A 15,433-nucleotide genomic window follows, 5' to 3' on the forward strand; every position below is an offset into this window, starting at 1 on the left:
TCTTAACTTACTAGGACTCAAATAAAGGGCATTTTAACAGTATATAATGAAATCATAAATCAAGCAAAATTAAGGTTATTTATCACTGATACAGAAATTTTTGATGTTGTATCTTGAATTTTTTTATATCCTTGAATTTTTTTTTCTGTAAGTGGCCTGATAATAAATATTTTAGAATGTTTAGGTTGTATAGACTCTTCATTTACTTGATTTGGCCACTGTAGTGTGAAAGCAGCAACGATAATAAGTATTCTAATAAAACTACAGAAACAGGCAATGGGCTATATTTGACCTGCTGGTAGTAGTAGTTTACTGAGCCCTGGTCTAGGGAATAGGTTATCTATTAAACTAATTAAGTCAATTTTAACTGAAATATTATTCACTTTTACTTATTTGTTTTGATAGTTTTTTTAAGCCTTTAAACTTGCTTCCTTCCTCCAGTTTTTCAGTAATAGAACATAAATATGAACTTTTAAAAATCCATTGAGCAAAATGTGTCTCCCTGGATCAACACAGTCAAATAGAAGGCTCTATATAGTGTGAATTTGTATTATCATAAATTGTTAACATCAGAGTTGTGTTTTAATAAAGCTGTACTACTTAATTTTATTATAATCTTAACCAAAACTAGGGGTACACTTGTGGTTTGACAAGTATATGTTTTGTTTCCATGCATATCCATGAGTTGGTTGTGCACTATTCTTCTTTAATGTTATTATTATGGAAGAAAATTTTATGATGCTCTTTGAGTTATTAAATATTTTAGTTTTTGAATTGTTTTAAGCTGTTAGAATGCATTGAAGACCTAGGTAACTAAAATTTCTCCTAATTTCCAAAATACCCTCATTATTTTTTGTGGGCATTGGTCCCAGCTTTTTCTTGATAATGTTGGTGTTCTTTGTGGGAAAACAAAATCAGTAAAAAGAGAAGAATGTAGAACATGTTTCATGATTAAACAAATATCATTAACCTGAGCCAAACTGTAGTATTGTAGAAGTTGGAAACAGTTTGTTTTATCTATTAATATATATGATTAGAACTAATATGTCTTCAGTGTAGGATCAAATAATTCCATTTTGAAGGTGCCCTATGTTTGAGTTATAAATAATGAAATATGTTTTGTTATGATTAGTAGTTAAATATGAAATTTCATAATAGAACACACTAATTTTATTTAAAATTCTATTTTATGTAGCATATGAAATTATGTATTCATGAAAGAATTTAGCATTTATAACTGCTCTTTTGTTCCTGAGTGTTTCCTCTGTAACAACCTCTAGTCCTTTTGGTAGTGGAATTCTTTCATACTGGGAACTCTTGCTGAGATGAATCAGGAAGTTGGGCTTTCTGCTCTTGAGCTTTCAGCTCCTTTGGTGTTCTAGCCTCTGATCGCCTGCTTGATGGTCACTGCATGCCAATAGTTGTAGAGCACCTTGCATAGACATCTCTCCGGCTTTCTCACTGTCTTCTTTCATTACTAGCTATTTTAGGAACAGGTGGTGGTGCTTGTTTCTCGTGGACACTTGCATGAAGAAGCTTTGCTTTCTAGAATATGCTAACAGATACTTATTAGGGTTTGGGGTGGGGAGGGTAGGAACAATTTTAAAATGTGTTTCTTTGTTTGTCTTGAAAATATACCTTGCTCTAACATTATCTGATACCATGAAGATGAAAACTTCTTGTTTCTAAGTGGGACCACCACTGTGGGAAAAACAACAACAACAGATGTTTTTAAAGGGATTTGATTTGGGAGGGCACACGGAGTTTTAAAAACTCAATTTCTTTTTCCTGGATTAAGTGATAGTATCACTGGTGTTTGCTAGAAAGTATGTCATTAAATCTTAGCAGAAATGATCACATCTGACTTTTCCAGTTGTGAAGTAATTGAACTAAAGGGATGTGGACAGTCACAAATGAATTACCTGAAGGGGGTTTGATAAACATTATATCTTGAGTTGGTTGGTAAAAATTCAGCTGTACTTGGTGTGGGGATAGGATTCAAGGGTAGTTGTTTCACTCCTTTGTGTGACTTCCATGTTTTTTAATTTCCTACTTCCAACTGCCATTTAAGTAACTATTTAGGGTCTATATGCCATTCTTATTTCTTATATCCACCATTGGGGCATTTACTGAAGAAAATGACATGTTCTGCTAAGCAGTATTTTAAAGATTAGTATAGGAAACATACTTTTCTCTGTATAGTTTCTTACACTGTTAGCCAGACTTAAAATAATCTCTGTAAAGATGTGATAGCCAGACTTAGAAAAATCTCTTTTAAGATGTGACTTCCAAAAAGCTCTCCACAATTTCATTTTCTTTATCTCTAACAGGATAAAACTTAAATTTTTAATTATCCATCCCCCCATTTCTTTATTATTATTTTCTCTCATCCTTATCTGTGTTGTTTTCTTTCTCTTTGCTGTTCATTTCATAAAAGACTGCCAGAAAAACCTGTTGATAAAGCAAAGCTCAGTTTATTTTCATATTATAGTAGGGGAAAACCACCTTGACTGTGTCTTAGTAGTGTCTCAAAAGAAGGAAGTCAGAAGAGGTTATTTACATGATTTTTTTTTCTATTTTTTTTTCTTTTCTTTTTTTAAAAAATTTTTATTATGATTCTGCAATCTGTATACGGGGTAAAAATGGGAGTTTATTTACATGATTTTGATGTCTGGACTTTGTGATTTTGAACTGGGTCTTTTGTAGGGTAGAAAATGGTTGGTATTAAACACCCAGATTCTTGGATTGTCAACCCTAAGAGCAATTATACTATTGAATACACACTTTGTATTTATACCAGTATTTCATTCCCCCCAAAATCTCAAGGACAATTCATAACATGTGACTATATTCTTTAAAGATTGGGTGGATTTCTCTGTCTAGGAAGCATCACCTGGGGTTAGTGCTTTTTTGTGGCATAGTTTCTTTATTTCCTTTAGGAAAATTGGTCTTTTTAATAAAGCTTTTTATCTAATGTCCGTTGTGATAAACCATTTTTTATTATGAAATTATCCATTTCATCTAACTTTTCATATTTATTTTAGATTTTTGTGTATTTATCTAGTCATTTGTCTATTTTGTTAATTTTTTTCACAAAATTGCAGGATTTTAAAATGTTTTTTCCCATTCTCTACTTTTTTGATTTTTGCTTTTATCTGTATTATTTATTTCCATGTGTTTTCTTCTTCTTCTTTTTTTTTTTTTTAAGAGAGAGAGAGAGAGAGAATTTTTTAAATTTATTTTTTAGTTTTCGGCAGACACAACATCTTTGTTTGTATGTGGTGCTGAGGATCGAACCCGGGCCGCATGCATGCCAGGCGAGCGCGCTACCACTTGAGCCACATCCCCAGCCCAATATTTCCATGTGTTTTCTTTAGTTTATTAATTTCTTATTTTTCTAGATTTTGATTTGGGAATTCATTTATTTATTTTTTATTCATATAGTTTTTTAAGTCAACATATTTTTCTGATGATAATTTTAGATGTATCTCAGATTCTAATATGTGAATATTTGATTACTTTTTGGTTTATATTTCTTTTTTTCTGCTATTTTTGAATTCTAATTTCTTATTCAAAAGATTTTTCAAATATGTGTAAGAATATTTAATTAATTTTGAGAATTTCTGTTTCCTTCACTTGTGATTTTTTTGTTTTGTGTTGAGGGGGATATGGTTAATCACTAAGTTGTTTTGGTTCTCATTTGGTATTCATTTGCTTTGTTTTCTTGTATCTTTGTATAGATTTTGCATGTTTTAATACATTTTGTCCATTTGGTTGGTTTACAAGATAAGTTCAAGACCTTCCTCCTTGTCAGTGTAACAAAGTACAGTTTCTTTATGAAAAGCTTGTTTTCATTTTGGTGATAATGGGGGCAATGTTGTTTTTCCTCTGGGGTTGGGTTTTTTTTTTTTTTTCTTCCTTTCCTTTTCTTTTTACTTGCTAGATTCTGAATTCTGCCCCCTTTTTCTCTTCACTACTCCATCTCTTTAGTGCACCTCTTCCTTTTTATTTACCTTCTTTTACTCAGAAACAATGTTTTTTTTTTCCCTGAGCCCATGCATTTTTTAAGTCCTTTCCCTGAAGTCAATCTGCTTGTAATCTGTTATGTTTTTACACTTTGAATGGACTGTCTTTTTCTGGCATTTACTTTATTACCTCAGCTCATTTCTAGTTTTACTCTTTTCACTTTTGCATAGTTTTTCTTAGATTGCCCTTGAACTATGAAGAAGCTCCTAGTGAGACTATGAGAGAAATTGCTAGGATTATGTATTTATCTTTCTGCTGACAGGTAATTTGAATTGTTTTGCTAGGCATAGTGCTGTTTTATTTTTTCTTACTTTTTTATTGTTTTTGGAGATTATGCCACTATTTCTGTATTTAGGCGGCTTCCATTATTGCTAGTTTCCTAGAAGTCATTTGTTAGTGTCCTAGAAGTCATTTAAAACTCATGTTTAAGGCACACTTGATCTGTGAATTTCCCTTGCCTCTTTTTTTGTTCCTTGAACAATTTATCTGTTGAGGAAATATTTGTTTAATGTCAAATTTCCTACATTTCTGGATTTTGCTAAATGTGAACCTTCATTGTTGGTTTAAATGATATACCAGTTTATAGTGAATACAAGGGATAAAATATGTATGTAGAGTCAAGAGTTCAGATCATATTTGGGTTTTTTTTTTTAAGACTATGTTTTATTCTTGGTGAATGTATTCTTTTTTGGGGAGTAGAGGGTACTAGGGATCAACTAAGGAGCACTTAACTACTGAGCCACATCACCAGCCCTTTTTATTTTTATTTCAAGACAGGATCTGGATAAGTTGCTTAGAGCCTTGCTGTGTTGCTGAGGCTGGCTTTGAACTTGCGATCCACCTGCCTCAGCCTCCCAAGCCGCTGGGGTTACAAGTGTGGGTCTGTACTCTGGCTCTTGGTGATAGGCAGTATTACCTTTTGTGAGTGATGGATACTGTTACCTATAATCCTTTCAGGTGGTCCTTTCCCTCTTGGGTTGTTTATATACACAACAGTGTTGATTAGTATTCAACTACATACTCAGAGGTGTCCTTTTGTAGTTTCCAGAGTTCTTTTGTGGTGTATCCCTCTCTAGTATTCTGTCTTTTTGTTTCTAGTTTTCTTAATGGCCTTGCACTTGTCAGCTTCATATGTTCAATTCATGGAGTTTATCAAGTTTCATCTGGGTTCTCCCTCTCTATATCACAGTCTATAAACTATTTTAAGACAGTAAAAAGGGGCAGGTGTAGGATTCACAATGGACGTTCCCATATATTGTCTTAAAAACTGCTGTTTTGTATTCTCATTTTGTCTATTTAAGTTTCAGGCAAAAGGGTAAAGCAGGCCCCTGTTACTCCATCTTGTCCAGAAACAGATACCTGCTCATTAAATTTTAATATTTCAGGATACTCTGTTTCTGTTGATTAAAAAAGGCTAAAGAAATGATATTGTGACTATGGAGAAACAAAATACTAGGAAACAAATATGTAAGAAGAATTCTCTCCTGAAATGGGATTGTCTTTAGAGGAACACATTGTAAACAAATGGAACAAGAATTGCCAATTGAAATTCAGGTCCCAGTTTGATAGCTTTGTAAATTGTTTATAGTTTAAACATTAGTAATGATAATGATCCTTTATTCTTGGGTTCTTTGTTTTTTCTTATCTTCTATGTGTTCTAGCTCCTCTAAACCTTGACTGAATATAATGAGAATCTATGATAGTTAAGCGGTAAAAATAATTACCACCTTTTGTTATAAATAAAAAGAGGTTTGAAAGGCAATACAAAGTGTTCTAGATTTATCAAGTGATTGGATTTAAGTATCTTTGAATAGTTATGACTATTTACTTTTCTATATGAGATTCTTTGTTAACTGGTGGGTCCTAGGTAGGTCCTATTCAACAATTTCATTGACCCAAATTCTCCATAATTCTGATTACTTTACATTGTTTAATAGAGTTTTCTGTAGGTTCTGTTATTTCAAAAAATCTCTGCATAATATGAATTACATTTTTGCATAATTTAAAAGCAACTATAATTCTCAAATAATTCTATAACCTTGGTTTTAATTATAGTGCTATCATGTATTTACTTGGTTTTAAAGTATTTGCATATGTAATTATTGCAGACATCACAGAGATTTTCTTCAGTTGATGAACAAGTAAAACTTCATAAGGCAATGTCTCAAGGAGAGATTACGAAGTTGACAGTGAGACAGAAGTCTTCAGATTCGGATATAAGGTATAAACTATTCACAGGATTAATAGTAATATAATTTTATTTAATGTCTGAATAGTTAAATACTGTGCTTTTGAATTAATTATTTTACTGACATTTCAAAAAATAAACACCAATATTTACAGACACATAGTAGTTTAGGAACATATGTTGAGCTTTAACTTCCTATATACATTATGATTTGGGGGAAGTCTGTAAATCATTATGTGACTTGTGGTCTTTTGTTATAAAAGAGATTAGACTAGATGAAATTGAAAATATGTTCAGGCTTTGGACTTGGTTTTGTCCTTAGCTAAGTGTTTCAGAAAAAGGTTTATAGGAAATAATTCTAATCTCTTTAAGAGAGCATATGAATTTTTTATTTTCAAATAAATACCTTTGTGTCATGTTGTGTTATATAAACATTTGGACCCTCACTGAAAACTTCTTTTTGGTTCATGACCCTATGGTAGACTAGTTCATCACTAACTGTAGGGGACTTTTCCAAGGTATCCAAACATAATGGAAGTCAGAAATTGGGGAATAAGATATAACATAGTAAAAAGAACATATGCCTGGAAAGTATACCTGTTATATATTTAATTTCTACTCCCTCCCCCTACAAGAAGGACAAAACAAAATACATACACAAAACTAGAAGCAGAGTGTCTTGATAGGAGAAAGCTGAATCCTAAACCATTTGGGTAAAGCTGAGAAGGAAGTATCTAGTTTCTTCCCCAGTCTTAACATAAAATAAGAAATTTATCTCTAGAAAGGATAAAACAGAAGATCGCTTGGAGTTTACAAGATTCCATTGAGGGCCAGGGCACATATTTGGAACAAGGGGATTTAAAATCCCCTAGCTTTTTTCATTTCCTTAGTTCCTACACTCTCTCATACTCTTTAGGAAAATGGGCCAAAGAGTCCTTGGGACGTTAGTCCTCCCCCTTCCTGTAAAATTGGTCAGCCACAGAACTTACAAGGAAGAATATAGTTTGGAAGCCTCATTAATGCAATGCACACTAGAGTTTCTAAGCAGCATTTTAAAAATCTACTTTTAGTCATATTTAGACACCAGTAATCATCATACATTTGAGGACCATGCCTTACAATGAAGAAACCAAAACTAAGAAGAAACTTGGAGAAAATACACTATTCAGAGGATAGAAAACTTCCAGACAGATGAATGCAACTATCATGGAACTTCTGCATAATAAATATAATTACATCCATGAAACTAAACATGGTGCATGAAAGAGAAACATTCATAATAAAAACAACTTTTGAAATTAAAAATATGAAGGCATAAAACAGCAACTCAGCTTGTAAGAAAAGTGCAGAACATATCAGAAAGATGAGCAAAAAAGATAAAGAGGTGGAATTACAGGGTTTTTAGGAGATCTAATGATTCTCATGCTAGGAGTTCTTGAAAGATAGAATGGAGAAAATGGAGAGGACAAATTATTAATAGTAATTTAACTAAATTTCACAGAACTAAATTATGTAAGTTTCCAGATTGGAAGAGGCTGCTTAGTAGTCATAATGGATGAAAATAGATTCATAACCCCCCAAAAGCATACATCATAAAAAGAAAGAGACAAAGTCATTTCCATGATGATGATGAAAGCAGTAAGGGAAACCACTCTAGATTGGAGCAGGTTAGAAAGTGCTTGGAAGCATTTCTTCAAGATGAAATGGAGTACCTAATATGTTTGAACATATTGAAAGGAGATATATACAAAAGGAAAAACATCTGAAAATAAATTGTATGTCGAAGAATGAGCAAATGTAAGCTGGGAATTTTGGCACATGACTGTAAGTTCAGCTCCTAGGAGACTGAGGCAGAAGGTTTGCAAGTTTGAGGTCAGATTGGGCAACATAGCAAGACATAAAAAGGGCTGGGAATGTAGCTTAGTGGTAGATTGCTTCCCCAGCCTTCTGGGTTCAATTCCCAATACAAAGAAAACAAGAAAAGTGAACAATGTAAAACAAAGCAATTTTCATGAACAAATAAGAAAAAAACCCTCTAGAATAAAATAGGTCATATTGGGAACTACATGTCTTATCTGTGATTAGTTACAAAGTAAAAATGAATACTGAATATTTCTAAAAGTAAATCCTGAATATTGAGCTACCTAAAATTAGAGTATTTGTGGAAGAGAGTAAGAGTAGTGGAACATGCTGAATTGTTATCTGTGGTCGTGGTATAATAGCAATATAAATACTAAATAGCAGAAGAACCAATTATATAAATTCAAAAGGATCGTCTTGAGGAGCAGAAAGTGGGGAGAGAGTGGCAGAGGGATGCTATTGTTTTTAATAAGCCCTGTAGAATCATTTTTCTTTATAAGATATGAATATAAAAGATAAATAATTTCTTTCTCTCTCTTTTTGTTTTTTTGTAAAAACATGGGATCCAAAACCAAATAACCCTGATTTTAACTTCCATTTTCATCAGCTCTTTAAGCCTCAGTTTGCTTAAGTATAAAGTACAGATAATAAAACTTCTCTCTCATGGTAGTTGTGAAAATTAGGAATCTAGCATATAAGGAATAATAGATGCTCAGATATTTAAAGTTTTATTTACATACTCATGTATTTACAAGTTAATGTACAATAAACCTCCTAATACAAGGTTAGTATATATAATACATGATCAGTAAGTGTGAGCTGTTTTTATTACCTAGAGATATTTCCTTGATGTATATAATGAAAGAGAATATAATCCCTTAAAAGAGGCAATATAGTATAGTAGGTGTGATTCTCAACTTTGTCTCTCACTAACTGGGTAACTATATGAGAGTTCCCTAATGTTTATTATTTTTATTATTTTAAAATGTCTTTATAGTTGTTGATAGACCTTTATTTTAATTATTCATATGTGGTGCTGAAAATCGAACCCAGTGCCTCACATGCCAGGCAAGTGCGCTACCACTGAGCCCCAGCCCCAGCCCTATTTTTATTTTTTGGTACCAGGAATTGAACCTAGAGGCGCTAAGCCACTGAGCCACATCCCCAGCCCTTTTTTATTTTTATTTAGAGATAGGGTTTCCCTGAGTTGCTTAGGGCCTTGATAAGTTACTGAGGTTGCTTTGAACTCAGGATCCTCCTGCCTTGGCCTCCCAAGCCACTGGTTTACAGGTGTGCACCACCTCACCTGGCTTTTTTATTTTGAGACAGGGTCTAGCTAAGGTGCTGAGGCCTTGTTAAGTTGCTAAGACTGGCCTTGTCTCCCAAGTTGGTGGGATTATAGATGTGCATCACCACGTCCACTTCCTAATGTTTAAATCTCCAGTTTTTCACATGTATAATATTTATAGTACAGTTTGATTATCTCTGTTTCAAAATGTTTAGTACATTTAGTGTTTTGATTTCAGATTTTTCAAATTTTGGAATCTGCATATATATAATCAGAGATTTTGAGGATAGGAGTCAAGGCTAAACATGAAATTAAGTTCCATATACACCTGTAGTCTATATTTTGACTGTGACCTGTCACCTAAGTCTGTTGAATTTTCTACTTGTGGTGTCATAGCACTCAGAAATTTTTGTGTTTTATAGCATTTGGGATTCATATTGTTTTGAATTAGAGATATTCAACTTGTAATTTGTTAGAAGTAAAGTTGTTAAAGTACTCCTATATAAGCACTTAGCATTGTGCCTAAAACAAAATAAGAATTCACATAAGTAGTGGCTGTTGTTAATTATACTATTGCTAATTTGTGAATATAAGTTAGTGACATTAAAACGTTTATAATAATAAAAAGATGTAAAATTATACATACATTATGATTGCAGTGATATTAAAATTGACATGGATAAAGACTGGAAAGAAATTACAAATAATGTAAAGTAATGTTTTTTGGAGTGGTTGGTGGTTAATAATGATTTATTTTAAAGTATTTTATTTGTTATTATAATATCTATATGCTAAATCCAACCTGGATGGGAGATAGTAATGATAAAATATCAATTTAGGAATCAGAAAGCCTGTGTTGGAATCCTAGTTCCACTTCTTTGTACCTATTTTGTTTTAGAAAATTATTTAAATTTTCTGAGAATTATTATTTTTATATTTAAGATGAGGAAACTACCTTTCAGGTAAAGTTAAAATTGAAGGTTGAATATGATTAAATTTAAATGAGGTAATATAAATGAAAAATTTATAAAATCTAGTATGATATACAGAATCACTGGGACATGCTGATTTCTTTCTATACCTTTTTTTTTTTTTTTTCTTTCTCCTTTTAAACAGACCTCAGAGAGCTAAGATGAGATTCTGGGCCAAAGGGAAACAAGGAGAGAAGAAAACTACTAGAGTAAAACCTGCCATTCAGTCAGAGGTTTCAGCAATCTTTGCTGGTTCAGATGTGATTCCATCTCATCAGTTTCCAGATGGTAAAAATTGACAGCCAATTTTATTTGACTCTTTTTAAAATTTTATTTAAAATTATATTTTCTATTTACTCTTTCTGAAAGTTTGCTATTTCTTTAGAATTTATAATGACAATCCTGTTGGCTAGATATTCTAATGAAGTAGGACCAGGATTGTTAAATGCTTCCTTAATAAGTAAAATTACAGTATTCCTATATTAAAAGCTCCAAGAATATGTGGCAGAAAACAATGAAGCAACAACCACCTCAGGAATGATTTTGAATCTTAGGTGAACCTTAGTCTTCTGTACTGCCAACATTTAGCCATTATTCATTTATTTAACAAATATGTATTTAAAAAATTTTTTTTTAGTTGTAGACAGACACAATGCCTTTATTTTATTTATTAATTTTTATGTGGTGCTAAGGCTCGAACCCAGTGCCTCACATGTGACAGGCAAGTGCTCTACCACCGAGCCACGACTCCAGGCCCAATCACGTATTATTAGTATTAACAACAACAGCCCCTCTTTGAGTGCTTACTACTTGCAGGGCACTATTCTAAGCATATTACATGTATTAACTCAATTGATCCTGACAACAGTGTTGCCAGCGTTGATATTATTCTCATCTATAAACTGAGAATAATAATTATATCAATGAGGAAGTTACTTATTTATACACATATAGTAATTTGAAGAGTTAAGATTTGAATCCAGGTAGTCCAACTCCAGAATCCACATTCTTAATCACTATTATATGTCAATGTCTACCAAATGCCTAGTGCCTTATAATATAGCTATTATTTTTGTTTTGGAGCATGAATAATAACATATTCAGAAGTGCCCAATAGTTAGCGTTACTCACTCTCTAAGGATTCTAATAATTCCACTATTAGATTACCCCTTCTTCCTAGGCCTTTTTCTGAGTGATGACAAAGAGATTTTTAGCTACTATGTAAAGATGTTAATTATCTTCAGGGATATACATCAGAGGTGGGTACGTGGTAATGAGTGGGTGAAATATCAGAACTAACTAAAATAGAGATCGTAAGAAGAAAGCTGTTATCTTTTAAGGAAGGATAGAATAGAATCAGTAGTAATAAGTAAGCAAAAGCTTTTCATATCTAGGACAAAATAAAGGGGCAAGGAAGAAGGATCATAAATCATGACTTAGGAATGGATGGCCTGGAGCAGAGGCACCTGTCAGCTCAAAAGGAGTGGTAGAAATGTGTCTTGTGGCTTTGCTTATATCTGCGAACAAACTGATATGGATAATTAGTGGATACTGCAAGTTTAGTTTGGAAAACTTTGAATTTTCTTACCATTGCATTACCAAGGTGTTCAGTTTCTTATATCTTGTCTAGTTGACAATAATCAATCTAAATTTTTCATTTTCCATAATTATATTCTTTGTTGTTAATCCCAAAGATGCATAAATATTTTAGTTGAAGTAATATTATCAGACTTTATTATGTTTGCTTTATAAAGACACCTATATAAAAATTAGAATTATAGCTTTTTATTTTCATTTGGGTAAAATTTTATTAATGTAGCTCTTGATTTATAATGCTAAAATAATATTATGGACAATTTTTATAGAGTCATTTTCTTAGAAGACACTATACCAGTTGAAATAATTGGATACTTGTTATGCAATGGAATTAAAATCAGTCAATATCAATTTAAATGTACTTATATTCTGTATCTTTTTTTAATATTTTTTTTTAGTTATTGGTGGACACAATATCTTTATTTTTATTTGGTGCTGAGGATTGAACCCAGTGCCTTATGCATGCTAGGTGAGCACTCTCCCTCTGAGCCACAATACCAGCCCCATATTCTGTATCTTTATATTCTTTATTCTGGTGTCATGCTTCAGATTTAATTTGTTTCAATTCCTGCTTTAGTTGGCAGTTATTATATAGGGGACCACTCTTTTGCTTCATTATCAAAGTTAGCTTTTAGATGGAATGAGAGGCTGGGGTTGTAGCTCAGTGGTAGAGTGCTTGCCTCGCATGCATGAGGCGCTGGGTTCAATCCTCAGCACCAATAAAAATAAAAAATATGGAATTAGAAGCATTAGGGAAACAAGCATGTATGAAGTGAGAGGCCAACGTTCTCAACAGGCTTCAGATGGGGCTTGACAAGTCTGGTCTAGTTCTAGATTGTAAAGATTACATGGAATCATATCTCTGGTGTAAACAATTGCAGAGAAAAATTCTCTGTTACAGACAAAGCCAGTTTATTTCTACAATTTTGGGAGAAATTCAGACAGTTATATAACAAAATTCTAAATACTAAATACAAAAGTAAGACAGTTGAGTTAACTGTCTCCCTAACAGCTTGCCAGCTATCCCCAACTATTATCACTGAAACTTGTGGCTATAGAACATAGTAAATAAAATTAATAATTTAATAATTTTCAAATTTCACTGGCTTGTTAAACTTATATATAGCTGGATATTCTTTTAAACAGATGTAGCAGAGATGAGACTAGATTAATAGTATTTAATATGCTAGTTGCATACTCTCCGCTTTTCTTTGGAACTGAGGTCTTGGGATTTAGGTTGATGTTCTGTATGTTCTATAAGGCACTTTCATCCACATTTCCAATATCAGACCTTAGCTCTTTGGAAGATATAATAGTATTTACCATTAAAATATAGTGATAATTTTAGCCAGGTAAGGTGCTACATGCCTGTAATCCCAGCAGCTCAGGAGGCTGAAAAAGTAGGATTTCGAATTCAAAGCCAGCCTCAGCAACAGCGGGGCACTAAGAAACTCAGTGAGACCCTATCTCTAAAGAAAATACAAATCAGGGCTGGTGATGTGGCTCAGTGGTTGAGTGTCCCTGAGTTCAATCACCGTACCAAAAAAAAAAAAAAAAGTAGTGATAATTCTTATTTACATTTTCTGTACGATTGTACAATCTGGATTTATTGTATACCTTCCTGACCACAAACATTAATGTTACTTTTCTTTTCAGATATTTTGTGTATTTCCTTCAGTAACTTACTAAAGGACGTTAAAAAGAAGGGCATGGGGATGATCAATATTTTTTACTAAATATATATTTTGGGGTATTCTATCTTGATTTGTAGAATTAACTCATTATAACCCAACACCTCCTTTGAGCCCAGAACTACCTGGTAGTTGCCGGAAAGAATTCAAAGAGAACAAAGAGCCTTCTCCAAAGGCAAAGCGAAAGCGAAGTGTGAAGATTAGCAACGTGGCTTTGGATTCTGTGCATTGGAAAAATGACTCTGTCCAAATCATAACAAGTACTAGTGATTTAAAGAGCATGGATGAATTTCTTCTGAAAAAGGTACACTTTGCTTGCTGAGTTAAGCCTCTGAGCAGCGTTGATTATGGATGGATATATGTGTATAAAAATAAGATGTGCTCTTCAGAGATGGTTACATATGCTTCAGTAAGTTAGATTGTTATTTACCAGAATATGGAATATGCATTAATAGAATATGCATTAATCCAACTATATAGATGGTATGTAAGGTTTTAGGCTTTATTATTGACTTCCAGTTCACTATAATTGCAACATTGCATTTCAGATATGAAGGTAAGGCTTGTCCTTGGCCATTTGGAATTGTTCTTATGGTAATAGAACAATAAAATCATATAGTGTTCACAGGGACCTTAGAAATTATCTAGTATTAATATAAAAGTTTGCTTATATAGTCATACTTTTACCTGGGTTGTATCATAAGAGCCTGTAGCTTCCACTTTCATGACAGGCATTGTTGAAAAGACAGTATAATTCAGCTTTTGCATTTGTCTCTTTTTAATTAGTTGATTTTATACATTTCTTTCTGTTGCCTTCAGATGCATGACCTAGATAATGAGGACAGCAAGAAGGATACACTAGTGGATGTTGTATTTAAAAAAGCCCTAAAAGAATTTAGGCAGAATATCTTCAGCTTTTATTCATCAGCATTGGCGGTAAGCTAGACTGTTAGCAGATATTCATCAATTCAACATATGGAAAATTTAATAATAATGATTTTAGAAGATAGTACAGAGGCTTTGTTCAAATAGAAATTTCTCTGTTTCTTGTTTGTGTTTTATGGGTAAAGAAAAGTATACCAAATGCCTCATATTAATACCTTCCCTAAATTTCCTTGAGTAGTTTTTCCATATTGTGAGCTTTTTTATTGTCTTTAGGATGTTGATTCAGGTATTTTGGGTAGGATTCTTTTTCACCCAGTGGCTCTGTAGTTTTTTGACTTCTCAGTCCTTTTAGCTCTGTTGCCAAGCTATCATTTCCAGTTCTCCTATGTGTGGAATATATTATGCTACTTTTTCTCAGTGGAATTATGACAGCATATGTCCATTGATTTCTTTTTTTTTTTAAGTTATTTATGGATCTTTTTTGGTACATTTTTTTTTTTTTTTTTTTTTTTTAAATATTTATTTTTCAACTTTGGGCGGACACAACATCTTTGTTTGTATGTGGTGCTGAGGATCGAACCCGGGCCGCACGCATGCCAGGCAAGCGCGCTACCGCTTGAGCCACATCCCCAGCCCATTGGTACATTTTTTTAATTGTCAATGGACATTTATTTTTTTATCTATTTATATATGGTGCTGAGAATTGAACCCAAGTACCTCATACATGCTAGGCAAGCACTCTACCACTGAGCCATAACCCCAGCCCCATGGTCATTGATTTTTGTATGACATTTCTGGCATTCAAATTTGTCTTATACTTTCACATGATATTTGTCATATTTTAGAAAATTTATTTTTATTGCTCAATAATGCTTTGGTCTGTTGAATTATTATTAGTGTTTATAAATCATCTTTTATAAATGATTCA

The 15,433-nt window shown here is 32.8% G+C and overlaps 1 protein-coding gene across 10 annotated transcripts in view; it reads left to right on the forward strand.

Moving 5' to 3' along the window:
- Nucleotides 1-15,433, forward strand: part of Myo9a (myosin IXA) — a 261,808-nt gene that overhangs the window by 184,441 nt on the left and 61,934 nt on the right. For all 10 annotated transcript variants that reach the window (XR_007343894.1, XM_048793402.1, XM_048793403.1 and 7 more), the window contains 4 exons: nucleotides 6,135-6,247; nucleotides 10,479-10,621; nucleotides 13,701-13,924; nucleotides 14,440-14,556. Coding sequence is in view for 9 of the 10 variants with exons in the window: in XM_048793402.1 (XP_048649359.1) it covers nucleotides 6,135-6,247; nucleotides 10,479-10,621; nucleotides 13,701-13,924; nucleotides 14,440-14,556 (597 nt within the window). In the remaining variant the exon portion in view is untranslated. The remainder of the gene's footprint in view (nucleotides 1-6,134; nucleotides 6,248-10,478; nucleotides 10,622-13,700; nucleotides 13,925-14,439; nucleotides 14,557-15,433) is intronic.

This window comes from Marmota marmota, unplaced genomic scaffold (genome assembly GCF_001458135.2).
Source record: "Marmota marmota marmota unplaced genomic scaffold, marMar, whole genome shotgun sequence".
Classification (NCBI taxonomy): Eukaryota; Metazoa; Chordata; class Mammalia; order Rodentia; family Sciuridae; genus Marmota; species Marmota marmota.